The sequence below is a fragment of the Bufo gargarizans genome, chromosome 8 (assembly GCF_014858855.1).
Source record: "Bufo gargarizans isolate SCDJY-AF-19 chromosome 8, ASM1485885v1, whole genome shotgun sequence".
In the NCBI taxonomy this organism is placed as follows: Eukaryota; Metazoa; Chordata; class Amphibia; order Anura; family Bufonidae; genus Bufo; species Bufo gargarizans.
The window spans coordinates 81,713,763-81,738,067 of record NC_058087.1 but is presented as its reverse complement, the minus strand read 5'-3'; the positions used below and the strand labels follow the sequence as shown (position 1 = coordinate 81,738,067).

The window sequence follows — 24,305 nt, the reverse complement described above, 5'->3', positions numbered from 1 at the left end:
CCGTGACAATACCACTGTGGATGTGCGATCCAGTTCTGTTTTTCTCCCCCTGGCATATATAATTTTGTGCTTGACCTCAATGTTTAAATTAGTTTAAAATATTCTCTACTTTTTGCTGTTCATATTCATACTAGTCTCATTTAATAGTACAGACAACAGTAGTAACTGCAATACAAGCATATCAAAATAATTTAAAAAAAAGCACACAATACATGTGGCCACTAATGGACTGTAAGGATAATACTCTCCCATCTGGTGTAATGTGAATATTTTGCCAAGTAAAGTTTTGACAGGACAAGCAGAGAAATCTGTAAGAGCCACGTGATCTACATCTGCTCATCTGTTTGCCTGCCACTTTAGAAACACCAGTGCTGTAGACAATATAGCTTAATCATAAAAGACAGCTTTTTGTTTTTCTATCAAAAGGCACTTATGGCTCAGTAACCTCCACCTAACCATATGCTGCTAAGCACCATAGCTGAATGGGCTTTTAACTAGCCATTGCATAGCAACAATGAGAAAATGAAACACCCTCTAACAATAGGGAGAAGCAAGTGGCCAAATCATTGGATCTTTATATGTTGTGATACATAATAAAATCAATGCCTTAATAAAGGCATTCATCTTTCTCTGCAGTTTGTTCTTGAAATACATGCCAACCTGAAGTTCCTATCCTTAGCGCTCCAAGATCGTTCTCCAATAGTTTAGGACAAAGTGGTTCAGTCAAATGATGATGAAGTCTGAAAGCAAATCTCGCCCTGAGCAATATTCTGTCTCCTGGTAAAATAATTTTACCCGCTAGACTGGCAGAAGCCTCTGGATGAAGAGATGGCATGATATACCATCAAAGCCCATCACTACCACAATATGTCACTTTGGCTCTGTTGCAGTGCAGAGGAAATGTCAAAGACAACACTCAGCTTCAATTATTTTGCTTGTCCGAGTTATTCAGACAGCACCAATCTGTCTTCATAAAACACTTTGCAGAATAGAGCCCCAGGTGTCCATGCTTTCAGCCAAATACCCCTTTTTAGATTATTTACATGAGAACTGTTCTCATTAAGAGAATAATAAATGAAATCGCCTTCAACTTTCTGTCATCACAATAACACTTGGCCTTGTCACAGCCACTGGGCAAAGGGCTTTTTCCATAAAGACAAAGGCATATGGATGACACATAGGTAATACCACCTCCTTGGGGGAGAACTAGCACTGCAGAATCTGACAAACTATTATTAAATTGTGCTATAGCATCACTTTAACAAGTCACTAATTCATGACAAACTACTGTCACAACAGCATTTTAAAGAGCAGTATAAAGTTTAAATAGCATTTGTACAAAATAACAATAACCAATAGATTTAACGCAGTTGAGCTGTCCAAAATTGCCCCGCTGGCATCCAACTTGACAGAAACATTCATCTATGTTTTTTTCTTGCAATAGTCCTTTTTTTATTTTTTTTTAAGTTACAAACTCAATACAGTATGTGCATTATAAAAACAAGTATTTTTCTTTTGTCAAAATTTATTTAATCAGTTGAATCAGTACAAGACCTTTGGTGGGCATTTAACAGATATATATATATATATATATATATATATATATATATATATAGATATATATATATATATATATAATTTTTTTTTTTTTTATTGCTGATTTCTCCAGTATGCAGCTAAGACATTTTAGCAAGGCTGTTCAGTCTCGTTGCAGAGCTAAGACCCAATAAGCTCCTTCAGATACCCCACTGATAGCGATCACAAGATTTGCTAGGACCGGAGCAGGAAGTTACATTGCCACTTCCTGATCTGTATATACACATTCCTCCCAAGTTATTGGATGTGCAAAGAGGGACACCTATGGTTCATCGCGTGAAATATCAATTTTTCCTGCATATTTATATACTTCAATAGTTTTCTCTTACAAAATAGTGCAAAAATTATCTAAATATAGAAATTTCTAAAAATCTAATTGCATCAAATAATGAAATAATATACAGGGTGGGGTCAAATATACAGACAGGAACCAAACACTTTTTGCATTTTAAGAAAATAATGAAAATCTATACTAAAAGAGGGACATTTATGGAGCAAAGGGGGACAGAGAGACTTGGATCAAAAAGAGGGACACTTGGGAGGTCTGTATACAGCCTCCTGGTGCATGTGTATACAGCAATGAAAAACAAAGGATTGTAAAAAAATAAAAAATAAAAAAAATAAAAAAATAAACTGCCTTCTCTATCACAGACAGCTAGCTACAAGCTGTTAACTCTGCAAGGACGTTCAGGAAAGTCCTTGCAGAGCTAAGTGTAGACTGCCCACATTTTTCTAGCCAACAGATGGTACAGAAGTGGTTAAAAACTCACTTTAGGAATAATATGCCGAATCACTGACGGGTGAAGTAAATAGCTTTTTATTGCCACTCTCACAGTAATAAACTGCTGCCGCATGAATGGAGGCGTGGCCTCACATTGAAATTAATAGAAGGCAGATTCTTCTCCACTGCCTGCCTTTTTTTGCATAGAATTCTGCTTTTGCATAACACCAAGTGAAGGATCCCTAAAGCAGTTGAGTGAGATCATCATCAAAAGGCAGGTCTTGTGTGGTGCTGGTATGCAGTGGCTATTATATACCAAAAGTGGTCCAAGGAATGACAACTGATGAACCATGAACAATGTCATGGGTGCCCAAGATGTACATGAAGAGAGAAGGCTAGCTCGCCTGGTTTGATTGCATAGAAGTACTACTGTAACTCAAGTTGATAAAAAAAAAAAAGTTAAGGGGGTTGTCCCACAAAAAATGTTCTAGGTTTTAAAAACAGGACCTAGATCTGAAATTTTTTGTAATTACATGTAATTTAATATTTAAGTCACTAAGTTAATAGCCCTTTACAGAGGCCTAGCATGGCATAGATCATCGTTAACGATCGTTCAAAGTAACACTCGTGAGCGGTGATCTGTCGGTGTAAATTTACCACTAATTGCCCAATTTGATCATTTGTGCAAACACAAAAATCCTTGTTTACCGGCAACAGATTGTAAAGGGACATTTATTTATTTATTAAAACGTATATGTATTGCACCATCTGCTGTTTTTTGTTTGTTTTTTCTTATTTCTTTGTCCTGCTCAGATGGCCACACATTCATGGGATATCCACTATAATATTGAACTGCTTCAGGGGTCCTGTGAGGCTTATGTCTCAACAGTTCCCAGCTGTTTTATTGGCATGAGGGGGGCCTACATAATATTAGACCAACTCTTAATAGTATGGCCGATGTACAGTGGATATAAAAAGTCTACACACCCCTGTTAAAATGTCAGGTTTCTGTGCTGGAAAAAAAATGAGACAAAGATAAATCATTTCAGAATTTTTTTCTCCTTTAATGTGACCTATAAACTGTACAACTCAATTGAAAAACAAACTGAAATCTTTTAGGTAGAGGGAAGAAAATAAAAATTAAATAATATGGTTTCATAAGTGTGCACACCCTTAAACTAATACTTTGTTGAAGCACCTTTTGATTTTATTACAGCACTCAGTCTTTTGGGGTATGAGTCTATCAGCATGGCACATTTTGACTTGGCAAGATTTGCCCACTCTCCTTGGCAAAAACACTCCAAATCTGTCATATTGTGAGGGCATCTCCTGTGCACAGCTCTCTACAGATCACCTCACAGATTTTCAATCGGATTCAGGTCTGGGCTCTGGCTGGGCCATTACAAAACTTTAATTTTCTTATGGTAAAGCCATTTCATTTGCTGATTTGGATGTATGCTTTGGGTCGTTGTCATGCTGAAAGATGAAGTTCCTCTTCATGTTCAGCTTTCTAGCAGAAGCCTGAAGGTTTTGTGCCAATATTGACTGGTATTTGGAACTGTTATAATTCCCTCTAGCTTAACTAAGGCCCCAGTTCCAGCTGAAGAAAAACAGCCCCAAAGCATGATGCTGCCACCACCATGCTTCACTGTGGGTATGGTGTTCTTTTGATGTGCAGTGTTGTTTTTGCGCTAAACATATCTTTTGGAATTATGGCCATATGACCATAACACCTTTTCCCACATGCTTTTGGGAGACCTCAGATGTGTTTTTGCAAAATGTAGCCTGGCTTGGATGTTTTTCTTCTTAAGAAAAGGCTTGCCACTCTACCCCATAGCCCAGTCATATGAAGAATACGGGAGATTGTTGTCACATGTACCACGCAGCCAGTACTTGCCAGATATTCGTGCAGCTCCTTTAATGTTGCTGTGGGCCTCTTGGTAGCCTCCCAGACCAGTTTTCTTCTCTTCTCTTTACCAGTTGCTGGTAATAAAAAATGGTTGTAGAGTCGCACTCACCAGATCTCGAGGTCATCCGGAATGCAACAGCCTACCTGGAGTCCAAGGATCATCAGGGCTCCGAAGTGGCAAGTCCCATAAAAGAAGATGGAGGCAGCATATCCGGTAAAAAATCCCTTTAATGGGAGCCGCTTAAGTGAACAAACGTGCAGCAGGTTGTGACGTTTTGGCTGATTCACAGCCTTTATCAAACACAATGTGAAATCTAAAAGATCATACTTAAATACATTAAAACACACCCACTCTCATAGGAGTGGCCAATAACACAACGAATAGAGTGCTGATGTCATCAAAATGAGTACACTTGTGCCCCTACATCGTGTCTAAGTATGCACCCACAGTGGGTATAAGATCCACTGCCCCACATACCTCCATGGCGCACATGTTCCGAGGCGTCCTCTAGCAACCAGCACGCATGTCCGGGGAGGAGGGGTCACGTCATTGCATGATCAATTCTGGGTCACCTGATCGCAAGCGTCTCCGCCCATGCGATCATCACGTCATCCCAGACCTCCCCTATCACGCGTGCCGTTGCCAGGGACGCCTGTGAATCGATCCGCCCACCTCCCCGAGGTGTGGGCGATCAACTCACAACCGCACGTCTTCGACAGCAGGAACCTTAACCCAGCGGTGCGGCATCCACAGCCCACCACCAAGACATCCGTGGATCACCTTATCTCATCCGGCACACCCGGGGACCGTCCAGAAAGGTGTGGGCAGAATCTCCCAACCTCCATGTCACCAGCCAAAACCCGGCCCAGGTGACGTCATGGCTCCGCCCCCTCGTCATTCAGCCGGCCCCGTGTTGCCAAGGACGCAAACGGGATCCAACGCCGCCCGCATCAGTGACGTGCAGCTAGGGGTCCCCACACTCACAACAGGGGTGCAGGCAGGAACAAATCATATAATGCATCCGCGCACCATGATGTGATGTGGGTTGAAAAATACGTGCATGTGAATTAATACCAAAACAAGATTCAATTAAAATACTATACAGATAGTCAATTCAGATCAAAGGTCACTCAGATCAATTACACATTTGTCACATAGAAATCTACGTTCATTCCAAAGGGCTGGAGTGCTCTCATCTCAAAGATCCATTTAAGCTCTTTTTTGTGTAGAATCCGTTCCTTGTCCCCCCCCCCCGCGCCTCAAGGGGCCAACCGAATCAATGATTCTAAATCTGAGTTGGTTGACCGAGTGTCCACGTTCCAGGAAGTGTTTCGCCACCGGTTTGTCAATCTGGGCCCTTCTAATATTACTCTTATGGGAGTTAATACGTTCCCGGGTTTCCATTGTGGTCTCCCCTATATAAATAAGGCCACATGGGCACGTGATCATATATATCACGTCCCGTGATCTACATGTAAAGAAATTCTTAATCTTATAGGACTTACCACTATAGGGATGGGCAAAGGCATCTCCCTTTATCATGTTGCCGCAATTGCAACAACCAAGGCAGGGAAAACATCCCAACTTCCTTGGTGCCAGATACCTCTGCCCATCCCCATGTGGCTCACTAACCTCGGTCCTTACCAACTTGTCACGTAGATTGGCACCTCTCTTATATGCCATCATGGGGAAGCCTTCAAATTCGTCTATCATGGGTAGCACTTTCTGTAAAATGTGCCATTCTTTACGTATAATACGCGCTGTGTCACCACTGTTGGCTCCATATGTTGAAACAAACGGGATCCGTTTGTGATCCCTAACCTTCTCCCTTCCCTGGAACGTGGACTCTCGGTCAACCTCCCCCACCTTTTGAGAGATCACATCACATCATGGTGCACGGATGCATTATGTGATTTGTTCCTGCCTGCACCCTTGTTGTGAGTGTGGGGACCCCTAGCTGCACGTCACTGACGCGAGCGGCGTTGGATCCTGTGTGCGTCCTTGGCAACACGGGGCCGGCTGGATGACGAGGGGGCGGAGCCATAACGTCACCTGGGCCGGGTTTCGGCTGGTGACATGGAGGTTGGGAGATCCGGTCCACGGGTGTGCCGGACGAGATAAGGTGATCCACGGATGTCTTGGCGGTGGGCTGTGGATGCCGCAGCGCTGGGTTAAGGTTCCTGCTGTCGAGGACGTGCGGTTGTGAGTTGATCGCCCACACAGCGGGGAGGTGGGCGGATCGATTCACAGGCGTCACTGGCAATGGCACGCGTGATAGGGGAGGTCTGGGATGACGTGATGATCGCATGGGCGGAGACGTTTGCGATCAGGTGACCCAGAATTGATCATGCAATGACGTGACCCCTCCTCCCCGGACATGCGTGCTGGTTGCTAGAGGATGCCTAGGAACATGTGCGCCATGGAGGTATGTGGGGCAGTGGATCTTATACCCACTGTGGGTGCATACTTAGACACGATGTAGGGGCACAAGTGTACTCATTTTGATGACATCAGCACTCTATTAATTGTGTTATTGGCCACTCCTATGAGAGGTGGTGTGTTTTATTGTATTTAAGCATGATCTTTTAGATTTCACATTGTGTTTGATAAAGGCTGTGAATCAGCCAAAACGTCACGACCTGCTGCACGTTTGTTCACTTAAGCGGCTCCCATTAAAGGGATTTTTTTACCGGATATGCTGCCTCCACCTTCTTTTATGGCAGTTGCTGGTAATGTCACTGTTGTGCCATATTTTCTCCACTTGATGTGTTCCATGGTATGTCTAATGCCTTGGAAATTCTTTTGTACCCTTCTCCTGACTGATACCTTTTAACGATAAGATCCCTCTGATGCTTTGGAAGCTCTCTGTGGACCATGGCTTTTGCTGTGGGATGCGACTAAGAAAATTTCAGGAAAGACCAACTAGAGCTGCTGAAATTTATTTGGGGTTAATCAGAGGCACTTTAAATGATGGCAGGTGTATGCTGACTCCTATTTAACATGATTTTGAATGTGGTTGCTTAATTCTGAACACCGCTACATCCCCAATTAAATTCTCCAATAATGCAACCATATTATGTATTTATCTATTTTTTCTTTTTCCCTCCACCTAAAATATTTCAGTTAGTTTTTCAATTGAGTGGCAGTTTATAGGTCACATTAAAGGTAGAAAAAATTCTGAGTGTGTAGACTTTTTATATCCACTGTATATATGTCTCCATTCAATGGCTACATGGTAGCCTTCAATATTTCAGGCACTCATCCTATACACGTTACAATAAACATGAGCAGGTCACCTTAACCACAACTTTTACACATTTTACGCCAGGCCACCTACCTCGATAGGACAAAGGTTTCTATATTCTAAACAGAGATAAAGGTCATTTGTAACTTTTGTGGAAGTGTATGCTGTTATGTGAGAATTCTGTCTTTTATGTTCTTAGGAGATAAAAAACACCTGGTTATCTTACATGGACAGCACCCTGGCCAGAACATTTCAGACAGCAACAAAAGACATTGATAACTCACACATCATTCATTCTGCTGGAGATTGTGCACACCTCAGAATAGAACTGCTCCGTTGTAGCACAATACAAGCTATCACGCACCATAGTAGAAATTCAGATATCAGGCTATGCCGTAAAAGCAGTCTGTAGTCTAACATATAGAGATGAGCAAATTTAATATTTTGAAATTTGTTTGAGATTTGTTTACTGGTAAAAGAATTGCTTTATGGAGTCCTCTCCTGCATAACAGAAACGGGACGGATCTGTTATGCAGATCATAGACTTCTATTATGATGGACTGAATAACGGAATGCCTCTAAAGGCATCCCGTTATGCATTCCAACACAGAATTGCGTTATGGTCTGTGGTAACGGTATCCATAACGCAATTCTGCTTTTACCAGTAAACGAATTGCAAACAAATTTCATAAGCGGAAATTCGCTCATCTTTGCTAACATATTACCTAGGAGTTACGAGGCTTTGTGTAAGATTAGAAGTCAATTAACTTTTATTTTTAGTGTATATCGAATAATGTTATTATTTAATATTTGTATTTATTTATTTTACTGACTTATATAGCACTGACATATTCCGCAGCACTTTACAGACATTGGCATCACTCGCTGTCTCCTATAGGGCTCACAATCTAAGATCCCTATCCCTATCAGTATGTCTTTGGAGTGTGGGATGAAACCAGAGCACCTGGAGAAAACTTATACAAACACAGGGAGAACATAGAAACTCCACCCAGATGTTGTCCTTGGTCGGGTTTGAACCCAGGACCCCAGCACTGCAAGACACCAGTGCTCATTTTTTACATAAAGGAGAATTCCTCTTCAAATAAGAAGGCTCATCCACAAAATATGATACATAAGTACACATTGATACATGTGTCCATATATAGCCTTACTGTTTGCTATGCACACATATCTACCTACCGCAGTTTTAACCATCATAAGTTTTATTCCAAGACAAATGAGGCTGCCTGTGCAAATTGAAAACTAAGGGTTTGTTCATACTAGCATGGCCCATAATATGTGCTAATAAATTATATAGTAAGTCAGGCAGTGCTCATTTGAGCTCCATTTAAACAGGGCAATCACTGTGCAGACATAGCAAATAGGGACAAATGATCGTTAGGGATCATAGGGATATGATGTCAATAACAATGATTTTTTCTGTCTGCGTGAAAGATGCAATCAGACGACAAACATGCTCACTTGCGAGCTGGTCACTGGGCATGTGTACGTGGGGCGATCATCAGCCCATGCAAAAGTACGTCAAAGCTGACCACAGGAGTATTAACATGAAGTTATTGGCCGGTAGGTATAACTACTTATCCACCTTAACATACATGTTCAGCTTCGCCAAAGACATATGTCATTTCTGTTGCGATGATTAAGACTTTTTTTCCCACTTATTTTGGGTACATTTATCATATGCTAAAAAAACTAAATAAAAAACTTTTATTGAATGATAATCACTAAAATAAAGATGGAAAGGGAGTACTAAATCCACCAAACACACAAATACAGTTCACGGGAACTAACGTGTGGCCTGAAAACAAGTAAAGGCCTGTCCCTCAATGAAGAACTGAAAGTAAAGTGTGCTGGCAGTCAACCTTGGTTGAAAATAAAACAACCCAGGTTGCCGCCAGACTAAATCATGAGTAGACTGCTACCAATAATACACCCAATGTATCCACCCCACCCAAAAAATAGTGATTGTGGATATGTGCTGCTTCACCACCCGCGCTGAAGCCAGTGCAGCCACTCCTGAACACAATGTTGTGACTGCTCTAAGAAGCTACATATCAAAGGTATGTCAGGCTCAATGCCTTTCTGCACCCAGAGCCCACCCTGTAACCCTATATTTAGAGCAAACTTTACAGAAGTCTGAGCAGTAAGAACGTGCTACCCCTCTCACATAGGGGGAGCGCTCCGGTGCTAGGATGGTAGTATAGTGGCCGCCAAAATTACGGCTTTTAAAATGTTTGACTCTACCTTCCTTTGTGTCAGTGGGAACTGCCTCCCCCTAGCATACAGGTCAGTACTGGAGTTCGTGCTGGGAACACCAGCGCCAAATACCAACCTTGTGCTGTCAGAAGGAGGGGGCAGTCCAAGGAGACATCGCTCCTACAGTACAGCAGGGATAAAAGGCGGATCATACAAACAGGCTTCAGGAGAATACTGCACGCACGAGGATAGTGAAGGGAGACAGATGAAGTCCTCAGAGAGCCTAAATATAAGTTGAAGAATGTAACAGAGATTGTATCCTTCAGAAATGAAGAATACTTGATTATGAGGTATAATCACTCCTAAATTAGGAATGCATGTCATAAGCATATCCATAAACTGCCCTTACCTGAAAGAGCAATTAGTGACAGTTGATAAACCATGGATCAAAGGGTTAACCTATAACGAATACAAGTTCCCCTGGGGCAACGATAAAAATGAAAATGTTTCTGACATTAATAAATTCCACAGGTTTTGTTTTGTTAGCATCCCCTCCAGCTGCATTATTAGCCAATTAATGTAGGGGTGTGTACCTGCATCATTGAGAATTATTACGTGAGCCATTTATCATATGCCCCAGGAAGCGGACCCATAAAGTGGATGTCACTGAGCGGCATCCGTCCTTCATAGGCACCCATTTTTAAAAACTGTATATTGCACAGTTTTCCCTTTGTTGCACAGGATGCCTCGGGATAGAATAATGTAGTTTGCTGAGCTATTCAAAACAGTTAAAGAATGGAAACCCCACTGTATTAAGCCAAATGGAGGCCAAAAGAACACTTAGTGGGAGTAATGGGGGCCTATGGGTTCATTTAACTAGTACGCACTGGGAGCACTGGTTACTGCACAGTATACTTTTTTTTTTTTTTACTGGAGCATGTAATAGCATAGTCTTCTGCACTATTCAAAGGGATTGTCTGAATGAAATAATTCTGTAAGTGGTCTAAAATAACAATGAACAGATACTCACCTGTTCTATTCCATGTTGCTTCAAAAGCTCTGCTCCAGTCATTCTGCTGCTGACATCTTGGCTGCAGAGGTGACGTTCCATGCATAGGTCACCACTGCAGCCAATTGCTGGCCTCAGCCGCGTACAGAACGTCACCAATGCCACCATAAGATAGCAGCGGTGAAGACCGAAGCACAGCACTGGAAGCGGCAGAGGAGAAAACAGGCGAGTATACATTCATTTGTTATTTTAGGCCGTTTAAAGGGGTTGCCTAAGTTTTAAAGAATGGAAACCCCACTGTATTCAGCCGTATGGAGGCCGAAAGAACACTTATTTGGTGTAATGGAGGCCCACGGGTCCATTTAAGTAATGTGCTGGGAGTTTTCCCAGTATAAGTGTAAAAAGAGTCTACAATGCTGCCAGCAATTCTTGTGCTTCTATCCTCAAGACCAACAACAGTCCAGCTGAAAAAATCTAATATGGAGGACCTTCTAGAAAGAATAACCAGAAGGGACTATACTGATATCAGACTGTTGGCAGGTTAAGCTTAAAATTGCAGGATGCCTTAGTTGAGGAACAAAACTTTCTATAAGCAGCTCTAAAAACTGTTTTCAGGGCATGCACATTTTAACCGGCATGTATGCCCTAGGAAAATCTCACAGGGTGATATACAGAATGTGCTATTCTTATTGGGCAGCACAGTGGCTCAGTGGCTATTGCTGGGGTCCTGGGTTTGAATCCGACCAAGGACAACATCTGCATGGAGTTTGTATGTTCCCCCTGTGTTTGCATGGGTTTCCTCCCACACCCCAAAGACAAACTGATAGGGAACTTAGATTGTGAGCTCCATAAGAGACAGTTGGATGCTAGTGTCTGTAAAGCGCTGAGGAATATAGTAGTGCTATGTAAGTGCACAAAATTAAGTCAGGATTGGGTTAAAGCTAGAAACAAGCTAATATGATATGCTAAATCCAGATCTGCTTGCAGTCAGTTATTTTTTCGCTAGTAGAGAACAGGTTAACTCTGGTCAGATGCTGTGTGATATTTCAGAGCTGGCTGAATCCTGGTTTGCACACCCGTATTGGACAAACAATCCTGTTTGGAATTGCTACAGAATGCTGCTGGGGTAGTGTTTACAGCCCTGGGGATGCAGATGAATTCAAATGCATTGCAAGCAGCTGGTTTGAGAGACCAACTGTCTCAGAGGTGCAGAGATGGGGAAGGAGGTGATGGAGCTATAAACACAGCCAGCATGAAGGTCAGTGTGAAAGCCGGGGCCATCTGTCGTCTGGGGTGCATTGAATTCTGGTGGCCTGGCTCAGTTATATCCCAGGGAGTGACGGCCTCCCTCCCAAGAGGAAGAGAGAAAAGAAACCACATGTTGGTTCAGGCCGGGAGGGATGCACACAGCGGTGAGCACAAAATAAACTAATTAATGATTAAAGCTCCAAATCACTGCTCTTTATGGACAAGGAATGAGACACCTGATTTCTATATCTTCTCTTCAGTCTATCAGTGGTTATGCAATATACAGAGAAACCAATTAACAGGTTCCAATTTTTTCTATACCAGATTACTTCAGAAATGATAAAAATGGACGTTTGCATCAGTGTATGCATTATGGCTGATTCCTCATGTATGTTCAACAATGCTAGTAATTTGGTACAGTAGAGACAGAAGGACAAGCACGGCAGCCAGAAGAACGTTATCTGGCCATTGTAGTCTGAATGCTCAGTAACTGTGACCTTTAGGCCACCTGCACGTTGCAGAATCCGCACCGTTTTTCATAACCAAAGGGTATGAGATTACACAGTGGTCTAGTTGGTGTAGTGTGAGCTACGTTAGATTCAGCAAGGCAGTCAGCTAGGGGAAGGAGTGACACACACCTCTACAGGAGCACAAAAAAGTAAACACTTTTTAATGAAGCCTATCTAGAAAGTGGATTTATTATTCATTTAGGAGACAATCAAATGGTGTCTATACGCTTATGTGTAGTCAAAACGGTGAAATTGTCTATTGGGGAAGGAAGGATATGTAGAGAGGCCACCAGTTCCCATGTGTTATGGAGGGGCAAATGACTGATTACAGTATTAAGGCTGAAAGGCAAAGCGCAGTTCTGACCATTACAGCAGTGAGAGTCCGCCCGTTCTGGAGTGGAGCTCAAGAAACCTAGATAAGCAGAGATGGTGCATACATAAAACTACTGAAAAATATATGATACAGGTAACATAGTAATAATGGATACTGATATTACTCAAGTTTACACAATATGGGTCATTATGAAAATTCACTTGAAATTAGAGATTTGGTTTTCTTAAAATGTCTACTGAACATTTCCAAAGGGAGACAAGAGCTGGAATCCACAAAAAGCAATACACAAGCTCAGGAGCTTCAAACTCGTGCTGCTGATTGGCAGCTTTTTCTTTCTAGCATAGTAAGAAAGCTGTGAATCACCCAGAGACTAGCAGGTGGAGCAGCATCTTCTGAATAGGTTAATAAGTGCTTAGATAGTGCTGGTACTTCTCATCAGAGATTAATAAAAAAAAACTGTGCCAAAAAAGTAAGCATCCGGCCATTTCAACAGGTCTCTGCCACTAGTTTGTGGTGCTTTAAATAGTGCAGCATAAAACTGGCAAAAATTCCCCTACAAAGAAGTCAGTTGGTTTTGCTTTTTCTTGTGATAAAATAACCATTAAAACAAGTAAATTATAAATACAGATTGGAGGCAGCTTATCATCATAATGTGCACTGCTCACACTAGCACCATGGCAGCTATGCTGAATGTATCTGCAGACAGATAGGAATGAAATGGTACAGGATATCTGCATATTCAAGTGATCCTTTCTGAACACGTACAAGATTAAGATGTCTCAGACCATGACCACTATATGTGATACTGCATGTGAGAGAGGCCAGTGTTCACACTAACCTGGACAGCAAGTTTTAGATTCTGCCCAGCATCATGAGAGGATCCTGGATGAAAATCTGCCACAGGTCCCATTGTAGGGTCACTACTCCGCCTGACCAGAAGAGGGGTTCCTGCAACAAAGCAGAAGACAATCAGTTACACAGAAAAGAACAGACAAAGCTTTCATATGTGAATAGCAGCCATTAAAATAATATTTTTCCCTGTCTGCCTCATGTGCTCACAGTGTGACAAAACGTACGTTCTTTTCTAGAAAACAAACATAAGACACAGAGTCTAATAGGAAATCTCTTCAGATGTCTGGCAAATGTTAATGCTTCTCATCTGGACCTGTCATGTAGCAGAGAGAACATAAATGGATTAAGCCACAGCATTTCAGTGGTTAGAAGGTCAATAGCCATTTAAAATTTCCAATGCCATCCAAAGCCTACCTGTGCAAGTCATAAGAATATATTAAATACCAATAAAACCAATTGAGTTAATTTAATGTGAAAGCAGGGATGGAAACCAATAAAACGGATCCATTATGACTTGAAAAAGCTTTTCTACTGGAGGCTCTAGACAAGCAACAGAGAATAACCATCTGTGCTTGCACGCAGCCCATAAAGAGGATTACATGGGGGCAGCACCTCGTGTCTATGTATTTATTTTTATATTGATCACAGGTCTTCACAGAAAATATTCCATTGACAGCTGAAGAGACGAATGCTGGTATTCCAGAAACAAACTAAAAAAGACTTAAAGAGCTGGAGGGATCTGAACGTCACATGGCGGGAATTAGCATTCAGTGATCATAACTTCTGTAGACACGCCATGGATGTGAATTCATTAAAGAAATCACAATTTTCCATTTAGGCTCAAGAGCTTCATTATCTTAACTGGTAGCTTTGCAGTATGTATGACAGCTTGTTTGCATAATGACAGGAGAAACGAGTGCTTTATGTAAATGAAAAGGTGGACAATGAAAAACAGAGGAAGCAAACATGTGTTATTGGATATATTTGTGAATTTTAAGTGTAATGTATCATGCTAATTTAGAAATGTGGTGCTTTTCTGTAGTTAAACATCCCTCCAAGAAAACAAGACCAGTCTGTGAAATAATTGATAGCAATGTAATTCCCCTATTAACATGAAAGCCGGTTTCCCGATTTCTCCATTTCCCCCACTTATGTATCCCAAACATATGCAACATGGCCACCATGAGATTAATTGGTGCTAATAAAGATCAATTGTCTTTCATGGAGCACTGGATTGCAGGACAAGTCTAAGCATTTCATATTTCTTTCAATTTCTAATCACACAAGTTCTCTTTTTTTTTTTTTTATACTTTCAATAAGAATACGCTGCAAGGACAAATCACTTAAATCTATATAAAGCCTAGAAAACTAATTGGGTGGCCAATAGGTTGCCTATGCCAGTCATCCAGGTACCCTGAGTCTACCGAACATGTGGGTGTGCTTGGTACTGCAGCTTAGCCCTACTGAAATGAACGATGCCCCTTCATTCTGCATCAGAAGGGGGTCCTGTGGGTAGACCCCCACCAATCAATGATGGTCTATCATATCAACCTTATCAAGGATAATCTATTAGTTTTAGACACAGAAAACATACATTTCTGTATTATTATTCCAAAACATTTATACAGCACAATCACATCCCACAGCACTGAACAGAGAATGTAATCATTTACATCTATCTCATTACCTACTCATTACCTACTGGGCCTCACGATCAAAATTTTCTGCACACACAGACTAGGGTTAATTTCACAGGAAGCCAATAAAACTATGAATCTTAACTGTAAGGATTTAAAGGAATATTTCAGGATATTACTATTGATGGCCTATTCAATATCTGGTTAGGCATGGTCAGGTACTACTAAGTAGCTCCAGCACCAAAGCAATGCCGCTCCATGTAGTGGAAGGTGCAAACGACTGCAGCACTGCACCTGTTGAAGTGAATGTGAGCAATACTGCAGTAGCCAGTTGCTTCCAGTGGATAGGGCTGTGTATTTCTTGCTGTTTGTAGGCAGTTGCTACTGGGGATCAGCAGGACCTGGTTGCAGGAAGCGAAGACCGTTGGCGTGTGAACAGTATTCCGTGCATTTCTTGTACAGACTTCCAGCACCAGAGCTAACAGCGGATAAGTGGGGGTGCAGGGTGTCTCATACTCCCACCAATCAGATATTGATGGCCTATTCGGAGAATAGACCATCAATATTAACATTTTTAAATACCAATTAAAAATCTATTCAAATGATATATAAAGGGGTTGTTCCATTTATAAAACAAAAACAAAGGAAATATACCACTGAAAACAATGTATCTGCCAAACATCTTCTTTTCCTCTAACCTGTTTTTATTTTCTTATTGTAGATTTTTTTTAATTCTATCTCCTGAACATGATTATAAGGGGGCCATCTTGCCTGAGCTGTTCTTAATAGCATTTAGAAAGCATTGAAAAAACTGCTTTACGGCAGCCCCATGGTCCATAGACACAATGGTCAGAAGAGGACCTCATTGACTTCTATGGGAGAGTCTTCTAGGCATGTTGTGTGACCTGTGCAGAGGTCATTTCACAAGGAAAGAATACATAAACTCTGACAATCTATTGCAAATGGAGGATCCTGTCTTATCTATACACAGAGGCGATATCATTACATTCAGGATTAGATTGATAGATAAGCAGGTAACTGCAGTAAAGTGATCTGTACAGGCCAAAATGTGGTGCCTATTATTAGGCTTAGTGACCAGTGTGAAAACTGCAGGATTTTATGGTTTTTGTTTAATTATAGATATTGACATGGAAAATGTAAAATCACCACCTAAAATGCTTTAAAATATGTTAAACATAAAAACATAATTTAAACAATAGGTTATTTATTGATGATACATTCCCAGAATGAAGAGCAGATACAAAGAGCAAGTCATGTTCAGGCATATCCATAACTTAGACAGACAGCAGACTGACTTCAACGAGGACGTTTAATGCTCCATTTCTCCTGTGGAGGAGCTGTGGGGAAACTGAAAACTTGTTGCCTCCTAAGTTGATAGCTAATTGCTGGGGGTTTCTGGTCAGAAGAACCTGTGATCAGCTTCTCATGAGGATGATAACAAAAACAGAATGCTTAAAGTAGATGACCTGATTAAGTAGTTCCCAAATATATCAATCTCAGGTGGCTTCCCTCATTTAACATGATCCATTAAGGATAACAGATTCCCCATAATCCTTCTAACTGATCTGTGATGATTAGTTCGGATCTGTTTCCCTCACCTATTACTGGATAAAATGGTAAAACATGCTTCACTAGTATGACAAAATGGAGCAAAATCTGACAGCTTACCACCATCAGATTCTACGGCTCCACACAATGCACAGAACTAAGAGTCACTTTAAATCAAAACTATTTTCAATAACATGTAAGAATGAATGATCACAGTTCACACAGTACAAGTAAATGCTGCAGATGTGCCCTAGATCAAACCACACATGAATCTTAAGGCAGTTTGATTCTAATTGTGTTTTGTTCCTGCAAGAATAGGCAAAGTTACTGCACAGAGTCGACTCAAAATTGAATGCGGGTCAGAGAGAAATGACATCACAGTCCAACACAAAGATGAAAAATCATCTATACTGGTGAACAACCTATTAAATTTGGTAGCTTTCAGCTATTGAAAACAGAAAAGAAAGAAGCAACTGTAGAGAGATGGTTTTGTTATGTTTCTTTGTTACAATGAATCAATAAAAAGTCTAAAAAAAAGAAAAAATGTCAAAAACACAGTGGCAAGGAGGATACATAGATTAGGATAATTCGGATGTAAAGTGGCATATTAGTAGATTTATGTTATTGTGTTGTGATAGCCAAATGTAATGCCAGAGTCAGTGGAAAAAGGCTTGCATCGTTATTAAGCAAGTACAAGAAAAATAAGCACAGCATGAGGGGGTGGGTGTAATTTACCAGCGTGGGAAGATAATCACAAGTCTTACAATTCTCTCTCTTCAACTTCTCTTTGTTATCTTTCTATTTTTCATATTAGTCGGTACCTCTTGACTGCACCCCCGTTCTGCTATAAAATGGGGCTCTGCTGAACTTCATCTCTATACACATTAATAGGATAGAACACATAGCGATATCCAGGTTCTAAGTATTCAGCATGTCACAATAACATACGGCTCCATCCTCTAACACCACTTGTGCAATATGCATTCAGAACTCATCATATGTCAGAATAATGAATGAAACCACAGCTGAAATTCTGCACAAAATTCTAGCATTTAGCAATTAGCCCAATGATATTATCCTAACTTTATTTTCACTAAAATTGCCACAGTTGATTATACAATTTTATAGGAGGGATTTTATAAAAGGAAGAAATTGTAAAAAAAAACAATGTAATCAATGTTGGATGTTTTGTGATAAAAAAAAAAAAAGCATGTGATTGTGATTATCGTCAAAGAGAGAGCGAGAGAAAACCCTAGATTTCTGAAACCAAGTTTTGTAACGCAATGTCATATGAGTTAAGTTTCAGTGTTGCCTGAGCTTTTACCACATCATGAAATCTGTAGAGGATAGGTTCTGCACAGCAGCTTTTATATTGGCCATATTGGTAGTGTCTGAAAATTCAAGACCTGACTAGCAGAGAGAAACCTTATTAAAGGGGTTGTGATGGAATCCTAAAAAAAAAAATTGTGTGGACCTTGTCTAGTCTCCTGTAACGCATAATAGCGTACCTGTCAACTTTTCCTAAGCCTTCACTTCGATCTTCAAGCTCCTGCTGAGCTCCATTGTTTACAACCAGAACTTTCAGGTTGTGGGCGTACATTCGCAGCAGCCACACTTCCCATACTGTTGTAAGCTGCAATGTAAACACCTACTACACCCTTCCCTGGGCCAGAAATTCAACCCACTACACCCTCCATTAGAGATTAGTGAAGTTTAGAAAAATTCGGCAGCTTCTAAAGTTCAACAAGAAATTTGTTCTGTAAAAAATGAATTAGTCACAAAATGCTATAAATCAGGTATATCCAGGCCAATCTGCCTAACAGTAACAGTGGCCTATAATACTAACGCACAGTAAATCTACAGCTTATAAAACGGCTAACCTATGAACAGTGGTGCACTGCACACTTATGTACACAGTCATAAATTAGACTTGCCTGTAGTATTGACCGCACAATAACTCTATAGCTAACAGAATGGATTAGTTATGACTCTTGCTGTACTGCACAGTTATGTACACAGCGATAAATTGAAGCAGAGTCTGTAGTTCAGCAGTCTCCTAGGCTCTCCCTGCAGTCTTCCTGCACTCTCCCTCTCTAATATTGTCCCACACTCTCTGTTAAAGGGGTTGTCCGGGTTCAGAGCTGAACCCAGGCGTACCTACATTTTCACCCAGGCAGCCCCCCTGACGTGAGCATCGGAGCAGTTCATGCTCCGATGCTCTCATTTGCCCGGCGCTAAATTGCACAGGGCAAAGACATTTTCAAGAGTTCCAGTGACGAACCGGGTTCTTCCTGGTGCTGCCAGGAAGCCCGATGACATCACCGGCACTGATGGGTGGGCTTTAGCGCGGCCCTAACCAGTAAAAGGGCTAGGGCAGCGCTAAAGCACGCCCATTAGAGCAGGTGACGTCACCGAACACACTGCCAGGTGGAAGCTTCTGCCCAGCAGTGTGTTTTTGCAAACAAAAGAGCCCGTGCCCTGTGCAATCTAGCGCAGGGCAAGGGAGTGCATCGGAGAATGAGATTCTCTGATGCCAACATCAGGGGTCCTGCCTGGGTGAAAATATGGGTATGTCCGGGTTCAGCTCTGAACCCGGACAACCCCTTTAATAGTTCATGGCAACATTGTCCCTAGTGCATGAGCATTTTGTCACATCTCTCCCTATGCTCAGCTCACAAGAAAATGGCGACGACCACACAGGATCAGAGTTTTACTGGGCTCTGCCTAGCTGCAATATCACAGGGGGAAAGCTATCTGCGGATTGGCTGGCTGCATGTCATTATGGGTGTTCCCAGACATGTCTCCTCTACACTTACTTTCACTTTCTAACACATGCAGCTGCCATTTTAGGAAAACTGATTTGTTACCACTAAGCACAAAGAAATTCAGATTAATTTAGAATAAAAGTGTTCCTAAACTTCAGATTAAATTCTGATTCGGATGCTTCGCTCAACACCACCCTCCATTATCCATTTGCTGTCTCAAACAATGGATTCTGCCTATACTGTTTGTGGATTCAGACTGTTGACCAGCCCATTCCAAGATCACATGGGTCGGACATCATGACAAGTGTTGAGCGAAACGAAGTGGACTTTGATCCGAATTTCAAGGAAAATTTGATTCGCCATGAAGACGATTTTCCACGTGCTTCGTGGTAGCAAATTGATCTTCCCTGAAATGCTAAAAAAAATATACAGTACAGACCAAAAGTTTGGACACACCTTCTCATTCAAAGAGTTTTCCTTATTTTCATGACTATGAAAATTGTAGATTCACACTGAAGGCATCAAAACTATGAATTAACACACGTGGAATTATATACATAACAAAAAAGTGTGAAACAACTGAACAACTGGGGGTGCTTTGCTGGTGACACTGTTGGGGATTTATTCAAAATTGAAGGCATACTGAACCAGCATGGCTACCACAGCATCTTGCAGCGGCATGCTATTCCATCCGGTTTGCGTTTAGGTGGACCATCATTTATTTTTCAACAGGACAATGACCCCAAACACACCTCCAGGCTGTGTAAGGGCTATTTGCCCATGAAGGAGAGTGATGGGGTGCTGCGCCAGATGACCTGGCCTCCACAGTCACCGGACCTGAACCCAATTGAGATGGTTTGGGGTGAGCTGGACCGCAGAGTCAAGGCAAAAGGGCCAACAAGTGCTAAGCATCTCTGGGAACTCCTTCAAGACTGTTGGAAGATCATTTCAGGTGACTACCTCTTGAAGCTCATCAAGAGAATGCCAAGAGTGTGCAAAGCAGTAATCAAAGCAAAAGGTGGCTACTTTGAAGAACCTAGAATATGACATTTTCAGTTGTTTCACCCTTTTTTGTTATGTATATAATTCCACATGTGTTAATTCATAGTTTTGATGCCTTCAGTGTGAATCTACAATTTTCATAGTCATGAAAATAAAGAAAACTCTTTGAATGAGGTGTGTCCAAACTTTTGGTCTGTACTGTATACTGACGTCATCAATTTGCTCGCAACGAGCCAGCCGTCGAAAAGCTTACACGACATCCAGTTCGCGGTGACGTATGAAGTCACCACTCCGTCACAGACCGTACAAGTTTTCACGCCAGATTTCCAATCAAGATGGCAATGGCTGGCCCAATGCGGCCAAATGGATCAGGTAAGTATGATTATTTTTTACACTCTGTTAGGGCTCATTCAGATGGCCGTATGCTGTCCGCAAAAATGCTGATCCGTTTTTTGGCGGATTAGATGCTGTCCCAGTCACGTCTATGGGGCCCTTTTCTTCCATTGCACAGCTCAGCAAACAAATGAAACATGTCCTATACTTGTCAGTGAAAATCAGGACATGGCTCTATTGAAGTCTATGGATCAGCAACAAAACAGAATGCAATCCGTGCTGAACTGTCCGCAAAAAAACGGATCAGCATTTTTGCGGGCAGCATACGGCCGTCTGAATGTGCCCTTATTTATATCAGATTATGAACATGGCATCTGAGGGGTACAATGATGGGGAGCAGCACAATCACTGTTCCTTGTCAGTTTGTAACACCCGAGTGGTGTTACCACTCCTTCACCTTGCTACTATCTTTTATCGTCTAACCTGTATGTCATCTACTACAAGAGAATTTAGACTAGCACATTCATATACATAGTCACAGCTGCATATTCATCAAGCAAACATGGTTGATAAAAAAAATGGGTGCACAACATTTCACATACAAACAATAGAGCTGATTATTTATTTATTTTTATCAACCATGTTTGCTTAATGGATATGCACCTGTGACTATGTATGTGAATGTGCTAGTCTAAATTTTCTTGCAGTATATATTGAGGCTAGCGACTCTTTTAGACTGAGAAACGCCCATCTGCCTCGGGCTTCTGAGCAGAGTATAAATGTAGCTGGTTCCTACACTGCCCTGAAAATGTAGGCCTAGGTAAGTCCAAGAGAGGTGGTATGTTAGTTTTAGGTATCCATCTGCGGAAGCCACCTTGACGCCTGGTAGATTGGCCTGACACAAGTTTGATCAAAAATATGCGCAAAGAGCTTCTATCTTTCCATTTATAGTATAATACCACCTTAATTTAGAATGATCCCCATTTCTCAGCTCTGTATGTTATCTATATATTTATTTCCAGGTCCCTCAACATTGTTTATTGCTTCTGAGTCAAAAGCCTGGGGTCCAGCCGTATCCAGGTAGGAGCATCGTGACACAATTAAAGAGACATTTAGGAAGTAGAAGAATCGCATTATTGAATACTTCACACATCTCTAATCAACAATTCAGGTGGGGATTCTGAATGGATATTGGCAGAGACCTGGTAGTGATGTCAGTGGGAATACAGTCTCCACAGAAGGTGCATTAACATGAGTACTCTCCCGATCTCCTTAGTGAGATGGAAATTGTAGCACAAGTAAATTAGTCAGTTGCAGGGTGTGGCGAGTAAACAAGAGGGAAAATAAACCCTTTAATAAGGTTATTAATATTTTTGATATGTCCAATATTTGTCTTCGAGTCTACTCTAAACCAAGTTTCTGCCATCAATTACTACTAATACATACTAGAACTGTACATTATTTCAGCTATAGTTTTAATAATACAGCTATAGCTTTAAAAAAAAAAAAAAAAAAAAATGGTAGCACTATAAAAAGTGTACCAAACCTTATCGCTTTCATGCTCCCACCAGGACATTTTCAGTTTTTTTTTCGTATTTTGCTCCCAGCCCTTCCAGAGCCATAACTTTTTTTATTTTTCGATTCACATAGCTGCATGAGGGCTTGTTTTTTGTGCGACAGGTTGTACTTGCTAAAGGCAACATTTACGGTTGCATACAATGTAGAAGGAAGCTGGAAAAAATTCATTCTTAGCTTGTCTAGTCCTCTTAAGTTGCGCTCCAATTTCTGACCTCTGCTTGATTACTGGATTGACCCTTTGCTGCCTATCCTGACACCTGCCTGTTTATCGGATTGAACGAACTCCTTGTGCCCTGATAACGACCTGGTTTTGAAAGGGTGAGAACTGGGGGAAGGGTGACAGATAACTCCCTTAGTAGCATAAATTCCCCCAAAATACATTTAATGGTACATACACTAAGCAAAAATATAAACACAACACTTTTGGTTTTGCTCCCATTTTGCATGAGCTGAACTCAAAGATCTGAAACATTTTCTACATACACAAAAGACCCATTACTCTCAAATATTGTTCACAAATCTGTCTAAATCTGTGTTAGTGAGCACTTCTCCTTTGTCTAGATAATCCATCCCACCTCACAGGTGTGGAATATCAAGGTGCTGATTATACAGGATTAATATTGCACAGGTGTGCCTTAGACTGTCCACAATAAAAGGCCACTCTGAAATGTGCAGTTTGATCACACAGCAAAATGCCACAGATGTTGCAACGTTAGAAGGAGCGTGCAATTGGCATGCTGACTGCAGGGATATCTACCAGAGCTGTTGCTCAAGCAATGAATGTTCATTTATCTACCATAAGCCATCTCCAAAGGCGTTTCAGAAAATTTGGCAGTACATCCAACAGGCCTTACAATCGCAGATCACGTTTAACCACAACAGCCCAGGACCTCCACATCTAGCATGTTCACCTCCATGATTGTCTGAGACCAGCCACCTGGACAATTGCAGCAACAATCTGTTTGCATAACCAAATAATGTATGCACAAACAGTCTGAAACTGTCTCAGGGAAGCTTGTCCTGACTTGAGTGGGCAAATCACATTCGTTGGCGTCTGGCACATTGGAGAGGCGTTCTGTTCACGGAGGAGTCACAACATTGTTGATCGAGTCGCCCATGGTGGCGGTGGGGTTATGGAATGGGCAGGCGTATGTTATGGACAATGAACACAGGTGCATTTAACAGATGGCATTTTGAATGCACAGAGATACCGTGACGAGATCCCAAGGCCCATTGTTGTGCCACTCATCCACAACCATCACCTCATGTTGCAGCATGATAATGCACAGCCCCATATTGCAAGGATCTGTACACAATTCCTGGAAGCTGAAAACATCCCAGTTCTTGCATGGCCACCATACTCACCGGACATGTCACCCATTGAGCATGTTTGGGATGCTCTGGATCGGCATATACGTCAGCGTGTTCCAGTTCCTGCCAATATTCAGGACCAACATTCCACAATCAACAACCTGATCAACTCTATGCAACGGAGATGTGTTGCACTGTGTGAGGCAAATGGTGGCCACACCAGATAGTGACTACTGACGGGTTTTCTGCCCCCCCCCCGTAAGGCAAAACTGTGCACATTTTAGAGTGGTTTTTTATTGTGGTCAGTCTAAGGCACACCTGTGCAACATTCATGTCTAATCAGCATCTTGATATACCACACCTGTGAGGTAGAATGGATTATCTCGGAAGAGGAGAAGTGCTCACTAACACAGATTTTTGAACAATATTTGAGAGTAATGGGCTTTGAGTTCAGCTCATGCAAAATGGGA

General features: G+C 41.5%; 1 protein-coding gene across 3 annotated transcripts in view; it reads right to left on the bottom strand.

Moving 5' to 3' along the window:
• The window catches only part of PARD3B (par-3 family cell polarity regulator beta), a 1,547,452-nt gene that overhangs the window by 1,205,796 nt on the left and 317,351 nt on the right, over positions 1-24,305 (bottom strand). For all 3 annotated transcript variants that reach the window (XM_044302617.1, XM_044302618.1, XM_044302619.1), the window contains exon 4: positions 13,627-13,736. In XM_044302617.1, the coding sequence (XP_044158552.1) occupies positions 13,627-13,736 (110 nt within the window). The remainder of the gene's footprint in view (positions 1-13,626; positions 13,737-24,305) is intronic.